The sequence below is a fragment of the Equus caballus genome, chromosome 20 (genome assembly GCF_041296265.1).
Source record: "Equus caballus isolate H_3958 breed thoroughbred chromosome 20, TB-T2T, whole genome shotgun sequence".
Classification (NCBI taxonomy): Eukaryota; Metazoa; Chordata; class Mammalia; order Perissodactyla; family Equidae; genus Equus; species Equus caballus.
In genome coordinates, this window is record NC_091703.1 from 24532095 (window position 1) to 24555101 (window position 23007).

General features: G+C 35.5%; 1 protein-coding gene across 18 annotated transcripts in view; it reads right to left on the reverse strand.

Moving 5' to 3' along the window:
• Nucleotides 1-23007, reverse strand: part of CMAH (cytidine monophospho-N-acetylneuraminic acid hydroxylase) — a 351661-nt gene that overhangs the window by 12891 nt on the left and 315763 nt on the right. For all 18 annotated transcript variants that reach the window (XM_070244995.1, XM_070244986.1, XM_070244988.1 and 15 more), the window contains 3 exons: nucleotides 5031-5171; nucleotides 1940-2114; nucleotides 85-201 (listed from right to left, as the gene is read on the reverse strand). In XM_070244995.1, coding sequence (XP_070101096.1) covers nucleotides 85-201; nucleotides 1940-2114; nucleotides 5031-5171 — 433 coding nt within the window. The remainder of the gene's footprint in view (nucleotides 1-84; nucleotides 202-1939; nucleotides 2115-5030; nucleotides 5172-23007) is intronic.

The window sequence follows — 23007 nt, forward strand, 5'->3', positions numbered from 1 at the left end:
TGAAGTTATTCTAAAATACAAAGTTTATTTAAAAAGAAAGAAAGGAAGGAAGGAAGGAGCACTTTGACCAGTGTTGCTGCTTACTTCCTCATAGGGATGCTCCCGGCTTGGTCTTTCTTTTGGAAAGGATAAATCTAGAAAGTCAACCAAGTAGTCATATCCTCCAGGAAAAGGGCTGAAGTCTTCATCTGTCTCAATCATCTGTGCAAATGACAACATGGTAAAGGGAAGAAGCACATGAATCTGGTGGTCAAGGTCTTTAAAAAATTATTGGATGGGTAAGACCCAAATGCCCTTAAATGATAGCAATGAATTGGAATTAATATAAAGAGTCCCTCTCCTCTTTTCTCTTTCTCCCACTTTCTTCAATTTTCTCTCTCCTCTCTCCTGAACTGATAGCATTCAAGTCCTAGTCTTCCACAGCAAAACTGCTTCACGTCACGAGCTGAATCAAATTTACAGGAAGGTTATTACCATCTTAAGTACTATTAGTAACGAGATATCAAATACCACCATAAGTTTGCAGGCTAAGGAATGAATAAAATGTGGAATGTCTCTCATCATCGTATAGCAGTCAAACATAAATAGTTTCATTAAAAATTCTTTTTCATAAACATGTAGACAAAGGGAAAAGGGGGGCTGGGGGTGGGCACAAAGTGTGAAGTGGTGTACCTACAACATGACTGATAAACAGTAATGTACAACTGAAATTTCACAAGATTGTAAACTATCACAATCTCAATAAAAAGTTAAAAAAATTCTTTTTCATACTAATGGTCCAACTGAAAATATCTTTTAGACCAATTTTCCCATATCTTTGGATTTCAAAGACAATTTCCTAAAAAATATTTGGGATCTAAGAGAGATATCAACATTTTCTTTTGCCAAGTGAGTACTCTAAAAAAAAATCCTTACATTTGCTATCCTTTTATTTCAATAAAGAAAGAATGCTTTAACACCTAAAAAAATAGAAATGACCTAATCTTGGGATAATGACAATTCATTCCAAGAAAAGAGAGTTGACATCTTTGTAACCACACTCATAGACATGCTCATACTTATTTCACTATTGGCCAGTAAAAACTTTGTCACAACTGGCATTGATCCCCTAAAAACTCCTAAGTTTTTAGGAATCACTATTTTTGAGAATGGCAAGTGTTGCCTGGTATTAACGTTCAGGGGTTGAAAGATAAACCTGGGCTGAGTGTGAATGTTGTCCATTTCCTGATGCCATCCCTAAACTTTGCTTCCCAGGAACAACCTCAGGCATGAAATAGAAGCCAGAGAAAATATCCATATTAGAGGCTGGTTATTCATTGACTCTGCAGGCACTCCCGGCCCACTTCTGGCTGCTTCTTACTCTCACACTCCTTCCTGCCTGTTAGTATTTAATTTGCTTTTGCATATGTCCTCGGCTTGTGTGACCGGGTTATAGCCTGAACTACTTGGCTGGTGAGCTCTGTGTGTATGTGTTGGGGCTAATTTAAGTTCGATATCTTCAGCCTAGATCTAGAACTTAACCTCATGGCTAAACGTCATGGTTTGTGCAGCTCAGTCCTTACCACAGCTGCAGATAAGACTTACATGCTTCTATGTCACCCTGCTCCAGGTTCCCACCTCTTGGGTGGATCCTACCTTCTAGTTCTGCAGTTTAAATAGCTATTTCTGCCATGCTAAACAAAACAAAACACTCGCAGAAACAAACAACAACAAACACGTGGTGATAGGAGGGGAAAAAATACTCCAAAGAGAAACTGAGCTGGACTTGAGAACATTCCGTAAATTTCAACAAGGGATTGTTTATCACATTGTCAAATCTGCTCTCTAAAAATAAGGCAGTTCAAGGCTTAATGAGTGCTTATGGAGAAATAAACTAGAATACTAAGGGGTTTTCATATAGTTCCATAATTTAAGAAAGCAAAGACAAATAACAGCATACCCTGACCACCAGGTTATAATCCTTAAATCCAGCCCAAGTGTAGTACTCTTTTATCCAGGATGAGTGACGAAATATTTCATCTTCTATAGAAGCATTCAAGATCTTCAAATACGGTCCAAAGTCCCAGGAATCTTTGTAAATTTTGGTCCCTTCTGGAGGCTCTATGATGCCCTTGCTTAAAGACATGAAGGTGAGAGAATGATGAAAGAAGAAAGCAATAAATATGGAAGACAAAAGTCAGCACCAAAATGTCAACAGTCAATCAGACAGTAGCTTTAAGACTGCCCAGATGATTCCCAGGGTCTCACAGAAGCACCTCAGGGGACAGGTGAGGGTGGCCCCAGCCCACCCTAAACCAGAACAGCTCCTATTAATTGTTTAGTGTGATGGCTTTCCAAGTCAGAACACATTTGAAGATAAAAGTCCACGTCTGGGAAAAAAAATGTTGGAAAATCATTGATCTGGACACTTTTGGTTCCAATAACCAAATGATGGAAATGTTAACTATACTGTGGTCATACTGATTTTGCGGATTTCTGCTCACTCCTGTCCCACAGCCCCCTCCATGAGAATTCAAGTTTGATGAAAGTAGCGACCATGGTTGGCACATAGAGAGGGCTCAAGAAATATTTGCTGAACATATATGAATGACTTTAGCCTATCTTTGAGATATATCCAGAATTTTCTGTCTCTAATATATGGTCTTCTTAGTGTACTGATCAAACCACAGCTGACAGACTGATGGGAAATTTTATCTTGAAACCCAGTCAGCAATTTGAAGTTCTCTGACATTCCTAGAGCTCTATCCATCCAGTGTGAAGAGGGATCATTGCAGGAAACATGGAATCTTGAACCCTGAGAATGGAATAGGGTGTGATTTGGATAAGAGAAATATAAGGAGGGAAATAGCTGCCTGTCTAGTAAAGATTTGGCAAGTACTGGTAGGTCTCTATGTCCCACTTCTCAACACTTTCAATTCATTGCTGAGGCAAAGCTACTGATGCACTGGTTTCTGTAATAAATTACTTACCAAATCCTAAAGCTTCTAACTTCTAAAAATATCTCAAATCTGCTTTTCCAGTTCTTTTCTCCTGTTTCAGTTTAAAGCCTCCCTAATCTCTTCCGGGATAAAGCCACAGCCTCCCACTCACCTTCCTGACTCTACCTGTAGAGTTGTCCTACCTGTCTCCTCTTCCCCAGTAAGTTCTCCTTGCAAACTGAAATGGTTTTTCTAAAACACCACAAAGTAATGTTCCTTCTTTGCTTTATAACTTTCTCAGGCTCTCCTTACTCACAGGCAGGTTCCTTGGACTGTCTCACAAGGCCTTTCCAACCCTGGCCCCAACATGGCATTCCCGTCTTGTCCTTTTCCTTCGCCTTTACTTACCAACCCCATACCCAGGTAGATGGATAACTTCATGAGGGAAGGACCTTGTCGCAGCTCTATCCCTGTACCTAGTATGATGTCTGGTATACAGAAGGAGCTCAATAAACTACTTCTGAATGAATGGTATACATCCACTTATTCGAAGTATTTGCATTCAACAAACTAATGATACTATTTACATCTGCCTTCTCCAGCACATGCCATTCTCTCCGACTGGACTCTCAATCTTTCTCTCTCGCTCGCTCTCACTCTCAAATACTCTACTTGTAGCCTCCTCCTCACCTCCAAGACCTTGTTCAAATGCCGCAGATTTCAGATTGAGCTTTCCTTGACCACATTTCCTGTTCTCTCCTGTGTCCTCCTCCCCTCATGAGGCAGAGTTAAGCACTTAGTCTCCCTTAGACTTTGACTTACTACTGAGAATCCAACACAATTGACTCTCTTGTTACCCCAAATGCTTTGGTGTGACACAATGATACAAATGCAGATCCCTGGGCTCTAACTCAGATCTACTGAATCAGAATTTCCAGGGGTGAAGCCAAGGGATCGGCATTTATATAAGCTCCTTGGGTTATTCTGCTGTTCGCTGAAGTTTGAGAACGACTGCCATAGGGTACATCTGGAGTACTGGAGAGAGATGATGGAAGAGTTAAGCTAATGCCAAATGATAAACGCTCTTGAATGCCCTGCTAACACCTGAAATAATTAAAAATCTTTCTCATCCTTGATCTGGAGAATAAAAACCACTTTTATCCTGGGGGTACTGGGGATACCCTAAAGAATTTTAAACAAGGAAGGAACAGAAACAGTTTTGCATTTTAAAAAGGATAGTCTGGCAGCCATGTAGAGGAGGGGCTATCAAACTATTTGCCTATGATCTCAGTACAAATTACATTTTACATCAAGACTCTGGGGGTCAACGTCCCAAGGGTACCTGTGAAACAAAAGTTTCCTGAAATAACACACACTTGTTATATGCAATGTACTCAGGTCTATTCTATTCTATTTCATTTTTCAAAAACACTGGTCATGATCAGTGCCATTGATTTTATGACCCACCAATGGATTATAAACACCAGATGGAAAAAGGCTGGCATGGAGGATGGATCAAAGGGGAGTGGAGGAGGAGAAGGCACAGAGTGAAGTCAGGGGCCCCTGCAGGAATCTAGATGAACAATTGTGAGAAGCCAAATTAAGGCCACAGCAGAACTTTTCTTGAATTATCCTCCCAGTGCATTGTTACTTGTTCAAATGTCTAACAGGCAGGTGGGTAATGTTTACACTGATATGAAAACTAACTCTCAAGCTTATTGCTTTTTACTTATGTAAGACAACTTTCTTTGAGCTGTACATTATAATGACCATTAACAGAAAAAACTTCCTCACCTTTTATCCTCAAGGATCTGAGATGAGGAAAATATTTGCATAATTATTATATAGGATGAGAAATTTAGGGGAAAACTCAGGTTTTTCCCCTCTAGATTTGAAAGATACTTAGTATATTTTATTCAAATAGTAAGATTTCCATTTTAAGAAATGATGTGTGGATCTTATTGCATAACAAGCTCAGTATGCTAATCAACAAAAACATACATTCCTACAAATAGGGACCTGTCAAGAGGCCATGGGTGTGCCCTTTATTTTGTCATAAAATTGAGAAAATTCACAAGCCATTTTTATTCTCTACAAATATTGAATACAAACCTGTCTGTTGGGTCCTTTAGCATCCTACCCAGGTCAAGAGTAGCTCCAGGTCGCGGGGTCCATGTTACCACATCAGAATTTTTCTTGATAAGATTGTTGAGTTCATTTGGATCATTTTTGATGTTTGTTTCTTTAATATACCTGAACAATAAGAACATCCCCATGGTATTATGCTAAGTGAAATAAGTCAGAGGGAGAAGTCAAATACCATATGATCTCACTCATACGTAGAAGACAAAAACAATGACAAACAAACCATAGAAACAGAGATTGGATTGGTGGTTACCAGAGGGGAAGTGGGGAGGTAGGAGGGCAAAAGGGGTGATTAGGCACACGTGTGTAGTGATGGACGGCAATTAATCTTTAGGTGGTGAACGTGATGTAATCTACACAGAAATTGAAATATATAACTATGCACACCTTAAATTTATATAATGTTATAAACCAATGCTACTGCAATTTAAAAAAAAAAGAAAATAAATAAATAAATAGGAACAAAAAAAGAACATCCCCCTGTAAGAAAGTTTATTCTCAAATGCACAGTCTGATTAATACAACAGAATTTTTTTTGTATTCTCTGTATTCCCACTTCCCAATCTCCCTCCACTTACCCTATGGCAAAATAAAGACTATACTTGGGATAATGTCCTTAATTAGGGAAGAATAATTAGTCAAAGAAGATTGTATTTATACTTTGTTTTTAAGTATAATCACCTGGTCATTGGAATTGAAGTTAGATGTACCAAAACTGACTATTACAAACAGGTGGGAATAGCACACTCTTGTATTTAATATTAATCAAATACATAGATGAATAAACATTATTTAACAGGAGTTAAGTGCTTAACATGAACTAACTGATTTTATCTTCCCATTGCTCTAATGAGATAGCTACCATTTTATAGAGAAGGAAACTAAGGCTTAGAGAGGACAGGTGACTTGCCCGAGGTCACACCACTAGTTGACAGTGTCCACTCAGATCTCCATCACACAGCCAGAGCAGGATTCAGCCTTCCCAGGAGGCCAAAGGAGGGGCCTCTCCCCAACCGTGGGAGTAAAGTATGAAAAGTCTTTCCACTCTTTCCGCCACGTGAGGTTATAGTGAAAAGACAAGCATCTATGAACCAGGAAGCAGGCCCTCGCTAGACACAGAATCTGCCAGTGCCTTGATCTTGGACTTCTAGCCTCCAGAAGTGTGAGAAATAAATTTCTGTTGTTTATAAGCAAAAAGAAAAATTCATTAAATATCTGCCTATTATAAAAGAGTACACACATCCTCAGTCTTAGCCCATCCTGAGATCTAGTTTCTAACTGTGCTATTGATCAGAGCTGAGTATCTCCCAAATTTAATTCCAAACTACAACCTGTCTGGAAAAACTGTAAATCAGCAATTTCAGTTTCATACAGGAAGGTAATATTGGCAGTGTTAGAGCAGAAAAAGGGAGCTCCACAGAAAAAGGATTTCTCCATTTCATCTGCCATGGATTATGTAGACAGATATTTCTATGAAAGAGAATTTTACTTTCTTGAGCTGTAACTTGGTTACCTAGACTGGATAGATATTTCTAGTCAGATAGACCAAAAAAAAACATATGTAAGCATTTGTATTTCTATAGCACCAAGGTGACTTACATCATTTATGATCTTGGAGTCAACTTCGCAGACATGAGTAGAGATGTCGCTCCACCCAAAGATATCAGTAGCTTTCCCATCCTACAGATTAATGTCCTCCCACTGGCGTAGTCCTCAGTTTAAAGCAGAGCCACTACTTTTTCTCGTCTTCTTACTACTTCTAGTCTTAAAATGGTTCACTAACTGGTCTTTCTGCCTCCAATCTCCTCATCTCCAAACCAAGATACTATTAGATTACTCTTCCTCAAACATGACGTGTGGCATTCACAAAATTCTGTACCTTCTTGACACTTCTTTGTCTCCCTCTCTAAAATAATAAAATCAATACCTAGAAGCTGCCTTCTCAGGGGTTTTGTGTGTCCTGAGGGCAACATTCGCCAGCTACTTACATGCAGAAGTGTGGCTTCTAATTACTTTAAATGGCAGCATCATATTACGTGGTCAATTGTCCTGTAAATATGTACCCACCACCTCCAACTCTTCTCCAAGTCCATGCAATTCAACCTCTTTAATATTCTTTGAATCTGAATTCTCTTCTTAACTTCCCACTGTCACGCATCATTCCTTCCTAGATTAGTGTGATGGTTTTCAAACTGGTCTCCAGGATCAACATTCCTATTTATATCCCTACCCCACAGACATACAACCTACTTTTTCCAGTGCACGTCTGATCATGTCCCTGTTCCTTGTTAGACTCCTTTATCAGGCTCCTCATTCCTTCAGGATAAAATCCACCATGTGGTATGACACACAATGCTGTTCACTGTCTGGCCCTGACACTTCTCCCATGCACTCCTCATACACTCACTTCAGTCTGCTATATGAAACTGCAATCTTTCATCTCAGCATCTTTCCATCTTTGCTGCTCTGTGTCTACTCACACTTCAAAACCTGGCTTCATAGTCTCATCCAGTAGTCATTTTCTGTCCCCTAGCTGTATCCACTTGCCTCCAGAACATACATGTATTATAACACTTATCATTCTCTATTATAATTATTTTTCTCTTTCAAGAGACCATAACTCTGAGGACAAAATAATTTCATCTCTAATTCTCCAGTACCTAGCACAGTGCTCCTCAGTAATCAATAAATGAATGAATAAAGAACAGCATTGATCAAAACAAACTATTTTTTATAAACTTAGCCAATCTTTCTGGGAAAATCTGGAAGATCTGAGACAGCTAAATAGTGTCAACAATAAGGTTAAAAACAAAGAAACACACAAGTAATAGGACATAACTGTTTAGACACATGTAGATACATCATCAAAGAACACTGAAGAACTTCAAAGTGAAAATAGTTATGTTTTAATGATAAGACAAATGAAGCCCAGAGAAGTCAAATAATTGGTCCTAAAAAATGGTGGTAGGACCAGAACCTAATTTCCATGTACGCAATTTCCCCTACTATACTATGCTTCCCATAATGGATGAGAAATCATGGCCAATCCTTACAGGATTATTGTCATGAAAACTTATCTCAAGGACAGGTTTCTTTATTACCCAATAAATTTACAGCTAAGTGTACTCCCAGAGTAGAATGACACATGCACTTCCTGTCTCGTGGGCAGTCCCTGCCCTTTGTTCACAAAATATTCCCAGTACCCATCATAAAGTGAATATATATGAAGCAGATGATGTTGGTATATGCTCATAAAAACAATATTATAACTAGGGGCTGAGTTACTGCATGTAGTAAGGATCAAATAAATTCTATGTATAACAGACAGGATCTTATAAAAGTAAAATTAAAAGATCTATAAGTTGGGGCTGGCCCAGTGGCATACTGGTTAAGTTCACGCACTCCACTTCAGCGGCCTGGGGTTCACGGGTTCAGATTCCAGGTGTGGACCTACACACTGTTCATCAAGCCACGCTGAGGTGGTGTCCCACATACAAAATAGAGGAAGATTGGGACAGATGTTAGCTCAGTCACAGTCTTCCTCAGGCAAAAAGAGGAAGATTGGCAACAGATGTTAGCTCAGGGCCAATCTTCCTCAAACACTCACACACAAAACTATAAGATCTTGTTTAAAATAATGAAACTATGCTTCAGTTACTATGAATGGATAAATTGTATATATTATTCTTTCAAGGGGTTGTGAATTCTATACAATGTGCATGTATATTTGTGATACAACTTGAATGTTTCACAGATATTACTTAGACAAATATGCTAGGTTTAACTACCATGACTAAAGGTGTTAAGAGTAATTGGGGTTTTTTTGTTGTTTCTTACTTTTTAAAATTTACTTAGATCATGTTTTCCAACGTTTTTTGTGAACAGCTCTATGAATTTTAACACATGTATAGGTTTGGGCAACCACTACCACAATCAGGATACAGAGCAGTTCCATCAGCCCCAAAGCTCCCTCGTGTTGCCCCTTTTTAGTCACACCCTCCCCCTAGCCCAAACCCTAGCAACCACTAATCCATTCTCCACCCCTATAGTTTTGCCTTTTCCAGAATGTTACATAAATGGAACCATACAATACGTAAATTTTGAGACTGACTTCGTTCACTTAGCACGGTGCCTTTGAGATTCATCCATGTTGTTGTATATATCAATAGCTATTTCTTTTTCTTTTTTCTATTGTATTCCATGGTGTGAATGTACCTTGGTCTGTTTATCCACTCACCCGTTGAAAGACATTTGAGTTGATGTGGTAATTATGAATAGAACTGCCATTAATTTTTGTGTATAGTTTTAGTGAAGAAAAGTTTAATTTCTCTAGGGTAAATACCCAGGAATGGAATTTCTGGGTCATAAGTGTATATTTAAAGAAATAGCCAAACTGTTTTCCAGACAGCTGTACCATTTTGAATTCTCAACAGCAATGTGTGCGAGTTCCTGTTGCTCTGCATCCCCTCCATAAGGGGATATTGTCAACTTTTCAAAATTTTATTAATTTTAATTGTTATTTCAATCTGGTTTTAATCAGCATTTCCCTAATAGCTAATGATTTGCGCACATTATTTCTTATGCTTATTTGCACCTATTTTTCTTCTTTGGTGATGTATCTGTTCAAATATTTTTGCCGATTGATTATTGAGTTTTTTGTTTCCTTACATTGATTTTTGAGAGTTCATTATATATTTTGGATACAATTTCTTAGTTAGATATATGACTTACAAATATTTTCTCATAGTCTAGACTATGAAGTTTGTCTCTTCATTCTCTTAACAGTGTCTTTCACAGAGCAAAAATTTTAATTTTTATAAAGTCTAATTTATTAAATTTTTGTCTTATGGATTGTGCTTTTGGGGTTATGTCTAAGAAATCTTTGCCTAACCTAAGATCATGAAGATTTCCTCCTATATTGTCTTCTAAAAGTTTTATAGTTTTACACTTACCTTTAGATCTATGATCCATTTTATTTTTTGGTATATGGTGTGAGGTGTAAATTGAGGTTCATTTTTTGCATATGAATGTCTAGTTGCTCCAAGAACATTTGTTGAAAAGACTATCTTTTCTCCAATGAATTGTTTTTGCACCTTTGCAAAAATCAATTGGTCACATTTGTATAGATCTATTTCTGGACTCTATTCTGTTCTCTTGGTCTACGTGCCTATCCCTTCATCAATATCATACTGTCTGGATTGCTGTAGCTTTATAGTAAGTGTTAAAATTGGGTAGTGTGGGTCCTCCAAATTTATTCTTTTTCAGAATTGTTTTGGCTATTGTAGTTACTTTGCTTTTCTCCATAAATTTTATAATCAGATTGTCTATATCCATAAAAATATTCTGCCAGGATTTCAGTAGGCATTGCATTGAACCTACAGATTTCCTTAGAGATAATTAAATCTTAAGTATAATAACCCATTCTTAAACAACAGATACGTTAAACAAGAAGTTACTAGGGAAATAAGAAAAAATTTAAAGGTTAAACGAAAACAAAAACACAACATAAGAAACTCATGGGATACAGAAAAGGCAGTGTTTAGAGGAAAATTTATAGCTATAACACCTGCATTAAAAAAAAAGAAAGACCAGTAGAGAGAATCAAGGAAACCAAAAGTTGGTTCTTCGAAAAGTTCAACAAAATTGAGAAACTGAGAAATCTTTAGCTGGACAAAGAATAAAAGGAGAAGACACAGGTAACTAAAATCATAAATAAAGTGGAGACATTACTACTGCCCTTACAGAAACAAAAAGAATTCTAAGAGAATATTATGAACAATTGTATACCAACAAATTAAATAACTTAGAAGGGGTGGACAAATTTCCATGAACACACAAATTGTTTCAATCAACCCCAGAAGAAAATAGAAAACATCATCATTCTTAAACTCTCCTAAAACAGAAGGGAAGACTTCCCAACTCTTTCTATGAGGTCATTATTACTGTGATGCCAAAGCTAGGTAAAGATATCACAAGAAAAGAAAATTAAAGACCAATATTCCTTATGAATAAAGATGCAAAAATCCCCAACAAAATACTAGCAAAGAATATCCAATAAACATTAAAATGAGTATACACCATCACCATGTAGGATTTATTGTAGGAATAGAAGCATCATTCAACATTAAAAAAATAAATGTATTTCATCACATTAATAGAATGAAAGGAAAAAAGCACATAATTGTCTCAATTGATGCAGAAAAGGAATTTTACAAAATTCAATACCCTTTCATGATAGAAACACTCAAGAAACTAGGAATAGGAGCAAACTTCCTCAACATGATAAAGGGTATTTATGAAAAACCTATAGCTAACATCATGCTCAATGGTGAAAGATTGAAAGCTTTCCTCTTAAAGTCAAGAACAAGACAAGGATGCCCACTTTCACCACTGCTATTAAACATTATACTGGAAGTTTTAGCCAAATAAATTAGGTAAGAAAAAGAAATAAAAGGCATGTAAATGGAAAGAAAGAAGTAAAACTATCTCCATTTGCAGCTGATACGATCCTATATTTAGGACACCAAAGAATACACAAGAAAGCTACTAAAGTTAATAAGCAAATTCAACAAAGTTGCAAAGTACAATGTCAACAAACAAAAATCAATTATGTTTCTATACACCAGCAATGAATAATCCAAAAAGGAAATTAAGAAAACAATTCCATTTACAATACCATCTAAAAGAATAAAATACCTGGGAATAAATTTAACCAAAAGGGTCAAAGACTTGTACACCAAAAATTATAAAACATTGCTGAAAGAAATTAAAGAAGACAGATAAATGAAAAGACCTCCCATATTCATGGCTTGGAAGATTTAGTATTTTTAAGTTGCCAATAGTATTCAAAACAATTTACAGATTCAATGCAATCCCTATTAAAATACTAACAACCTTTTTTGCAGGAATGGAAAAATCGATCCACAAATTCATATGGAAATAAAAGGGGCCTTGAAGAGCCAAAACAACCTTGAAAAAGAACAAACTTGAAAGACCAACACCTCTTGTTTCAAAATTTATTCCAAAGCTAGAGTAATCAAAATAGTGTGGTACTGGTATAAAGATAGACACACAGAACAATGGAAAAGAATTGAGAGTCCAGAAATGATCTCATACATCTAAGGCCAAATTATGTTTGACAAGGGTACCCATATCTTTCAACAGAGAAAGAAACATCTCTTCATAAATGACGCTGGGACAACTGGATTTCTACACATAAAAGAATGAATTTGGACTCTTATCTCACACCATATACAAAAATTGACTCAAAATAGATGAACAATCTAAATCTAAGAGCTTAAAAACCATAAAACTCTTAGAATAAAACATGTGAGTAAATTTTTATGACCTTGGATTTGGCCATGGATTATTACATATGACACCAAAAGCACAAGCAACAAAAGAAAAATAAATAAATTTGACTTCATAAAAATGAAAAAGTTTTGTATATCAAAGGTTATTATCAAGAAAATAAAGAGACAACCTACAGAGTGGGAGAAAATATATTTGATAAGGGCTTAATATCTAGAATATATTTAAAAACTCTTATAAGTTAACATCAAAAAACAACCCAATTAAAAAATGGGCAAAGAACTCAAATAGACATTTATCCAAAGAAAATATACAAATGGACAAGCACATAAAAAAATGTTCAACATTATGAGTCATTAGGGATATTCAAATCAAAACCATAATGAGATATCACTTCACACCTACTCAGACAGATATAATCCAAAAACCAGAAATAAGTGCTGGCAAGAATGTGGAGAAATTAGAACCCTATACTTTGCTGGTGTGAATGTAAAAGGTGCAGCCACTGTGAAAAACAGTTTGGTAATTTCTTAAAAAGTTTAACATAGAATTACCATATGCTCCACCAATTCCAGTCTTAGGTATATGCCCCAAAGAAGTGAAAATAGGAACTCAAATAGATACCAGTATTCCCATGTTCATTGAAGTATTATTCACAATAGCCAAAAGTTGAACATGACTCAACTGTCCTCAACAGTAAAATAGATAAACTAAACGTGATATCTCCACATAATGGAATATTATTCAGCCATAAAAAAGAATGAAATTTGGATACAATCTATAACATGGAAGAACTTTGAAACCATTATGCTCAGTGAAAGAAGTTAAGCACAAAAGGACAATACTGTATAATTCCACTTACATGAAATATACAGAATAGGAAAATTCACAGAGACAAAAAGTAGACTATAGATTATCAGGGCTGGAGGGTGGGGTGAACTGGGGAGTTATTGCTAAATGGGGGGAGTTTCTGTTTGAGATGATTAAAAAAGTTTGGAAATAAATAGTAGTGAGAGTTGCACAACGTTGTAAATATAATAAAAGCCATTGAATTATACACCTAAAAATGGTTAAAATGGCAAATTTCATTATATGCATTCAAAAATTTTTAGTACATCATTATCAAGTGGTGTTTACACCATGAATGCTAGATTGGTTTCACTTGAAAATCAATCATTCTAATGGACAATATTAATAAGCTAGGAAAAAATATCTCAATAGACACAGAGAAAGCATTTGCCATATCATTTAACATGAATATCCATTAAACTGTATTTGTAATCTGAATTCCGAAGTCCATGATTTTTTACGAAGTTAACAAATGTTCAAGATAATGCAAAATCCTTAATCAAAGTAATGTATCATCATATTTCAATGTTTTTAATGTAAGATGATTTTATTGACAGATGAAATATCCCCAAAGGTAGGATGATCAAAAATATCTTATTACAGTTAATAACTAAGATTAATGATTGGCACTATAGAAATATACTTAAGAATATTTTAAAATTTTGTCCTTGATCTTCTTCCCATGTTTATTTCTCTATGGTTCCTAAGATAAATAATTGGAGAATGTTCTTATAATTCTTATGTGCCTTTCCACATGATATTAAAGTTTTATTAGGTTAATGTATTCAATAAATATTTCATTAAATGAAAACAAATTTAAAGATTAACTATATTGAGACATCCAGTTTATGAAGATCGCATATCTCTTCAATTATCCAATTAGATCACCTTTTATTTCTTTCATCAGTGTTTTGTAGTTTTCTGTGCATACTGGGTTTTTTGTAGCATACTGACCCTACATATATTTTGTTAGATTTATAACTATTTAATTATCAGGAGCCATTGTAAATGGTATTTTTTTAATAAAATGATTTCCTCATGTTCATCGCTCATATATAGACATATAATTGACTTTTGTATGTTTACTTTTTATCTTTTGACTTTGCTAAACTCACTCCTTGTTTCTAGAATTTTTTTGTGGATTCTATGGGATTTTCTAAGTAGATGATCATGGTGTCTGTGAATAAAGACAGTTTTATTGCTTCCTTCCAGCCTGTATCCATTTATTTAGTTTTCTTGCCTTATTGCACTGACTAGGACTTCCAGCATGATGTAGTAATTTTATCTTTCTACTGAACTTAATTCTTTCTCTATTAAGTATGGTGTTAGCTATAGTTTTCTATAGACGCTCTTTGTGAGGTTAGGAAAGTTCTCTTTTATTTCTAGTTTGCTAAGATTTTTTGTTTGGATTGGGTTTGGTTTTATTTTACATGAGTAGATGTTGAGTTTCATCAAGTGCTTTTTCTGCATCAATGGATATAATCATGTGATTCTTTTTTCTTTATCTGTTAATATGATGGGTTAGATTGATTTTTGAATATTGAACCAGCCTTGCATTCCTGGGATAAACCCCATTTGGTTGTGTTGTATTACTTCTTTTATATATTGCTTGATATGATTTCCTAATATTTCACTGAGGATTTTTGTTTCTATGTTTATGAGGAGTACTAGTCTGTACTTTCTCATACAGTTTTTGCCTCCTTTTGATATCCGAGTCTCATTAGTGAGTTGTGAAGTATTTCATTCTCTACTACTTTCTGGAACTGAATATGTAAAATTGTTTTTAGTTTTACTCTGAATGTTTGGTAGAACTCACCAGTGAAATAATTTGACCTGCGTTTCTCTTTTTTGGAAGATTTTAACCTATGAATGAAACTTCTTTAATAGATATGTGTATATCTATATATTCTTGGAGTTCTGACTTTTGTGGCTTTCAAAGAATTGGACTGTTTCATCTAAGTTGTTGAATTTACGTACATAGAATTGCTTACAATATTCCTTTATCATTGTTCTTTTAACATCTGTGGGATCTGTAGTGATGTCAGCTCTCTCGTTCCTGAGATGGGTAATTGTCTCTTCTTTCTTTTTTTCTTGGTCATTCTGACTAGAGGCCTATCAATCTTAATCTTTTCAAAGTGGCAATTGCTGTTTCATTGATTTTCTCTATTGTTTTTCTGCTTTTCATGTCACTGATTTATGCACTTATCTTCATTGTTTCCTTCCTTCTGCTTATTTTGGTTTATAATTTTGTTCATTTTTTTCTAGTTTTCTAGAAAATTTTCTTTTTTAATACATACATTCAATGCTATAAAGTTCCCTTTAAGCTCTTCTTTAGTAGTGTCCCACAAATTTTGATATGTTGTGCTTTCTTTTTTTTTCACTTCAAAATATTTTCTAATTTTCCATGAGACTTTTTCTTTGGTTCATGGATTATTTAGAAGTGTGTTCAATTTTAAAGTATTTGGAGATCTTCTGATATCTTTCTCTTGATTTCTAGCTTAATTCTAACATGATCAGGAAACATAATTTGTATTATTTTCATTTTAAATTTGTTAAGGTTTATGACCCAGTGTTTGGCCTCTCTGGGTGAATGTTTGTTCTTGAAAAGAATGCCTGTTCCACTATTTAAGTGGAATTTTCTATAAATGTCATTCAAATCCAATTGATTTATGGTGTTCAATTTTTCTATATCCTTGCTGAATTTTCTGTGTTTTTCTTCTATCAATTACCAAGACAGGAGAGTTGAATTTCTAACTATGATTCTGAATTTCCACTTGCTTTCAATTCTATGTTTTTGCTTCATATATTTGAGAGTCTGTTGTTATGTGCAAACACATTTAGGACTCTTATATCTTCTTGGTGAATTGACATCATTATGTCCCTCTTTATCCCTGGTACTTGCTCTGAAGCCCATTCAATATATTAACATTAGCCACTCCAGCTTTCTTGGATTAGTATTTACATGGTATATTTTTTTCCATTCTTTTACTTGTATCTTACCTACAGTGTTATATTTAAAGTGGATTTCTTGTAGACAGCAAAAGAGTTGGCTCTTGTCCTTTTATGCATTCTCACAATCTTTCTATCTTCCAGCTGGCGTGTTTAGACCATTTTTATTTTTTTAAAGCAATAATTTATTATATCTCAAAATTTTGTTGGTCATGAATTCAGATGGAGTTTGGATGATGATTCTTTTGTTTCAGATGGTGCTGACCAGGATTCATCAATGCCATTCAGTTGATGGCAGCAGGGCTGGTCTGGAAGGTCCAAGCAAATGGCTTCATTCACATGTCTGTAAACCATTTATGTAATTATTTATGTCTACCATTTATATTTTGTTTGTTTTATCTGTTTTCATTCCTCTGCCTTTTCATTCCCCTTTCTGCCTTCATTTGAAGTGTTTAAATATTTTTTAGTGTTCCATTTAGTTTACCTATTGAATTTTTTCTTTCAGTTTTACTGAGATATAATTGGCATACAGCTCTGTATAAGTTTAAGGTGTATAGCATAATGACTTGGTTTACATATATTGTGAAATGATTACCACAATGAGTTTAGTTAACATCCATCATCTCATATAGATACAGGGGAAAAAAGAAAGAAATTTTCTTTTTCCTTGTGATGAGAGCTTTCAGGGTTTACTCTTAGCAGTTTTCAAGTATACCATACAGCAGTGTTAACTACAGTCATCATGTTGCATATTACATTTGCCAGTACTTATTTATATTATAACCAGAAGTTTGTACCTTTTGACCACATTCATCCAATCTCCCCAACCGCTCCCCCCACACCCTGGTAGCCACAAATCTGATCTCTTCTTCTATGACTTTTGTTTTTTCCTTTTTAGAGTCCACATGTGAGAAAATACAGTATTTGTCTTTCTTTGACTTATTTTGCTTCACATAATGCCCTCAAGGTCCATCCACATTGTTGCAAATGGTGGGATTTATGTCTTTTTATGGCTGAATAATATTCCATTGTATATTATACCACATTTTCCTTATCTATTCATCTACTGATGCACACTTAGGTTGTTTCCAATTTTTGGCTATTGTGAATAATGCTGCAAAGAACATGGGGGTACAGATGTCTCTTTGAAATAGTTATTTCATTTCCTTTGGGTAAATAGTCAGAATTGGAATTGCTGGATTATATGATAATTCAATTTATAATTTTTTGAGGAATCTCCATACTCTTTTCCACAGTGGTTACACCAATTTACATTCCTACTAACAGTGCACCAGAGTTCCCTCTTCTCTACATCTTCACCAGCATTTTTTATTTCTTGTCTTTTTGATGATAGCCATTCTTTTTTATGGTTCAATATTTTAATTTTTTATTGAAGTCCAATTGACATATAACATTATATTAGTTTCAAATATACATGACTCAATATTTGTATATATTGTGAAATAATCTCCACAATAAGTCTAGTTAACATCCTTCACCACACAGAGTTACAAATATTTTTCTTGTGATGAGAAATTTTAAGATTTACTCTTAGCAACTTTCAAATATACAATACTGTATTATTAACTATAGTCACCATGCTGTACATTATGTCCTCATGACTTATTTATTTTATAACTGGAAGTTTGTATGTCTTGACCACCTTCACTCATTTTACCCACCCCCACCTCTGACCACCACTAATCTGTTCTCTCTATCTATGAGTTCAGTTTTTGGGTTTTTGGTTTGTGTTTTTTTTTAAGATTCCACATATAAGTGAGATTATATGCTATTTGTCTTTCTCTGTCTGACTTATTTCAGTCAGTATGACCTCAAGGTCCATTCTTGTTGTCACAAATGGCAAAACGCCATTCTTTTTTATTGGTTGAATAGTATTCTATTATATATATACCACATTTCCTTTATCCATTTGTCCAACGATGGACACTTAGGTTGTTTCTATGTCTTGGCTATTGTAAATAATGTTACAGTGAACACAGGGGTGCAGATATTTTTTGAGTTATTGTTTTTGTTTCCTTCAGATAAATACCCAGAAGTGGAATTGCTGGATCATATGGTAATTCTATTTTTAACTTTATTGAGGAAACTCCATACTGTGTTTCATAGTGGCTACACCAATTTATATTCCCACTGATAGTGCACAAAGGTTTATTTTCTCCACATTCTCATTAACACTTGTTATTTCTTGTCTTTTTGATAGCAGCCATAGTAACAAGTGTGAGGTGATATCTCATTGTGATTTTGATTTGTATTTCCCTGATCATCAGTGATGTTGAGCATCTTTTCATGTACCTCTTGGACATCTATATGTCTTCGTCAGAAAAATATCTATTCAGATCATTTGCCCATTTTTTAATTGGATTGGGTTATTTGCTATTGAGTTGTATGAGTTCTTTATTATTAAACCCTTATCAGATAGATGATATGTAAATATTTTCACCCATTTGCTAAGTTGCCTTTTCACTTTGTTGATCATTTCTTTTGCTATGCAGAAGCTTTATAGTTTGATGTAGTCCACTTATTTATTTTTGATTTTGTTATTTGATTTTAGGTATCATATCCAAAAAACCATTGCCAAGAGCCATGTCAACAAGTTTTTCTGTTTTCTTCTAGGAGTTTTATGGTCTTACATTTTCAGGTCTTACATTTAAGTCTCTAAGTCATTTAGAGCTAATTTTTGTGAGTGGTGCAAGACAGAGGCCTAGTTTCATTATTTTACACGTAAATATTCAATTTTTTCAGCACCATTTATTGAAGAGACTGTCTTTTCTCTAGTGAGTATTCTTGGTTCCTTTGCCAAATATCACTTGACTGTATATGCATGGGTTTATTTCCGGGCTCTTGATTTTTTTCCACTGATCTATGTGTCTCTTTTTATTCCAGTACCATACTATTTTTATTATATAGCCTTATAATATAGCTTGAAATCAGGAAGTGTGATGCCTCCAGCTTTGTTCTTCTTTCTCAGGATTGCTTTAGCTATTTGAGGTCTTTTGTGATTCCATATAAATTTTAAGTTTTCTTTTCTACTTCTGTAAATAATGCCATTGGAATCTTGACAGGGATTGCATTGAATCTATAGATGGCTTTGGGTGTTTGAACATTCTAATAATATTAAGTCCTCCAATCCATGAACACAGGATATCTTTCTACTTATTTGCATTGTCTTCAACTTCTTTCAACAACGTCTTACAGTTTTCATTTAGAGATATTTCACCTCCTTGGTTAAATCTATTCCTAAATATTTTATAGTTTTTTATTCTTTAGTAGATGGGATAGTCTTCTTTACTTTTTTTTAGATAATTTGTCATTAGTATATAGAAATGCTACTGATTTTTCTATCTTAATTTTCTATCCTACAATTTTACTGGTGTTGATCCTATTGAGTTTTTGACAATACTTCTTTGTATGGTTTTTATAGTTGCTGCTCTGGGGATTACAAATATTATACTTAACTTTTCAGCCTACTTAGGATTAATATTTTAACACTTACTGTGGAATGTATAAAAATTTCCACTATATAGGGCCCTTTATGCATATAGTTGTCCTCTGTATTATGCCTACATACACTGAGAAGTCCACCAGACAATTATAATTTTTGCTTTCAACTGTTAAACATTTTTAAAAACTTAAGAGAATAAACTTAAGATTAAGACATGTCAAATGTCCCTTACCTTGTCTGGTGCCTCTTCTCTAGTCAAGCCTTTGACCATAAGATCAGCCCAAAGGATGTTTATTGCATTCAGACTATAAGCTTTGATCAGAAACATTTTTATTTAAACCAAATAAGGAAATACTCTGTTTTCTTTTTTAATTCAAGCTCAACAATACTTCCTCATTAGCCTGGTTTTAACACTTTCTATAGTGTCATGTGGAAAACATTGCTATTGATTTTATACTATTAACCTTACTGACCATAACTAAGAATATATAGGTGATAGAACAACTCACTGTTTTCATCATCTTAAATAGACTCTCCTGGATTCTTTGACATGCTTTTTCTCTACATCTTTTAACATATACCCACCAATGTCCAAAATAGTGTGTCAAGTATCATCATAGTCCAATTAGTCCAGTTCTCAAGTATTTCCATGGAGTGTAGTACAACAGCTGAGAATGGCAGTAGGATCTCTTTGCTCTTTTTTTCCATTGGCTTAAGGACAGAGCTGATGTTCAGCTGGTAGGCATACTAGTTGCTAAAATATTGAAATAGTTCTGTGCAAGTTGGTTAGAAGCTGCCGCCTTGAGCCCGAGTGCCCTCTTCACTACCCTAGCCGCCTGACCTCCCCTGGGTCCTCCTGGCTCTCCTTCAATTCCTTCAACTACAGGACTAAAGCTTGGGAGAGCAGAGGCTCCATGAACTGATCCAGTGTTACCTGGTATCTGTTCTGATTGCTTGGTGTCTATGCCACACTGGTTCTTAACTACATTAAATTAAGTGAAACCTTTGTGCTATGTCTACATTAGTAGGCAGTGAGAAGTTTATTTTTGTCATATTAACTAATTGTCATTTAGCTCTATATCAAGATTGAGTGTGAGACACACTTGTCCACTGATAACTCCTACTTTCTTTAGAAAACTAAAGAGTTTAGGGAAAATCTAAGGGACATTTCCCAGGGCCATCAACTTCTAGCAATACTGGAGAAGCTCATTCCTCTGGCTCTATATCATTTTCACTCTACACAGAGAAGCTTTCCCTGGTTCACTGAGTCCTTTGTTTGCTGTCTCCCTCTATTAACTCCACCATACCTACTCTACCTTCTGTCCCTCATAATTAAGGGTGCATGAATAGAGGCTAGCAGATGATAAGGTCTCCTGTGTAACCAAAAGCTCCTAAATTTCATCCCCATTTTAGGGCGGTTTCTTGTGATAAAATTGCTTTGACATACATATTTTTTAAAAACTGTATAGGTTTGTAGAAGAACACATTCTTTGAATTTATATCTAGGCTTATCCAACAATTCCGAAAGCTTTCCTGTAAGTGTTATGCTACTTCAAAGTAAGAATTTCTTAGGAAAAAAGTATATATGAACTTTTCTTAAGTTTAAAAATATAATGGACATAGCTGCTTAGTAGTGAAGTATAGTCACATTTCAAGTACATGGAACCTGGATATAGAGAATACAAATAAGGATTATAAAAGTAAACAGTATCTCTACAGCCACAATAGATATACATGAATCCATGAAATAAGCTCCCAGCAGTCACCTGACCAAGACAGTTGTTCAGGCCCTCATTCACAGCATATTTACTCTAAATTGACACAAAAAATTGACACAAAGTCAATTTTTTACCTTGAATTCATTAAGTGACCAGAGATAGAAAGTCAAAATGGAGGATGGAGCTGGCTAGATAGATATCTGTAACAGCAGCCAAGAAGGATCATTGACAGTCTTTAAAAAACTGTATATCCTGGTAGTCTTGGCCCCTTGATTCCATGTGGCTGCTGAACACGCAAGCTCCAGGCCCTGCCTCCTTCCTCATGGCTTCAGGGCCTTGGGTGCTCTCTTTTCCCTTCCCATCGTGGCTCGGTAGTTTTGACACCAAGAGGCAGGTACCTGAGGACAGTCTGTTTATGTTACCAAGCCAGGGCTGGCCACCCGATGTGCATAGAAGCTGACACCACGGCACACCAGTCTTTGAAAGAAGAAAGACTTTATTGCACAACTGATTGGCAAGGAGGCTGCAGTCCAGGCTCTCAAATCTGTTTCACCCATCCAAGGAGAGTGACGTGAGCATCACAGCCAAGTGAGCTCTCACAGTGAACGCTCCCCTCCATGATATAATGAAAAAGACATTTATATTCCAACAGAGAACATCCACACAACACAAGATATCTGAGAGACCCACACAGCCATATGTTGGAAGGTAGAGAGGCTGGAGACCCCCTCAGAGGAGGTAGAAGGGGGTAAGAGAAAGCTATACTCCCTCCCCAAAAGACTGCTATCCAGGGATTGCATGTGACCTCCAAGAGGAAAGGAAGGGTGGAGAGGCTGTCACTTTACAGGAAAATCATAGACCCTTGAAGTCCTTCACAGCCTAGGGGAAAGGCCCCTACTGAGGGGACTAGCTATCACAGGGGTGACCTCATCAAGCCAGCACCCCAGGAGAGCAGATAGCCAGGGTAGAGTGAGAAGACCCTAAGAGCATGCAGAAGACAGTGTCCCTCTCCCCCATGCAACACCTAAGCCCAGCACCTGGGATTCTGGTGGAACACAGAGGGCTCAGAATACACAGATCTTGATTCCTATCCAGTGGTGATAGGTGGAAACTGCAATAAAAAAAAATCACAATATGCAAGAATAGAGCCACACCCGCTAGCAGTATGAAAAATTACATTAAATGTCCAGACCAGAAGGAAAATGACAAGTACCCAGGAACCAATCCTGAAGACACAGAAATATATAATCTAAATGACAGAGAATTCAAAATATCTATCATCAAAAAACTCAGTGAGTTAAAAGAGAATGTAGAGAAACAATTCAACAAGTTCATGAGCTACTTGACAAAAGAGACTGAAACTATAAAGAAGAACCAATCAGAAATATTGGAAATGAAAGACACAATGGATGAGATAAAACAAAATATGGATTCCCTGAATGCGTGAATGGATATCATTAAGGAAAGAATCAGCATAATTGAGGATAGACATATTGAAATGTTCCAGATAGAGGAGGAAAGAGAACTAAGACTAAAAAGAAATTAAGAAAGTCTCCAAGAAATATCTTACTCAATTAGGAAATGCAACATAAGAATTATAGGTAATCCAGAGGGAGAAAGGAAGGAGAATGGAGCAGAAAGCTTCTTCAAAGAA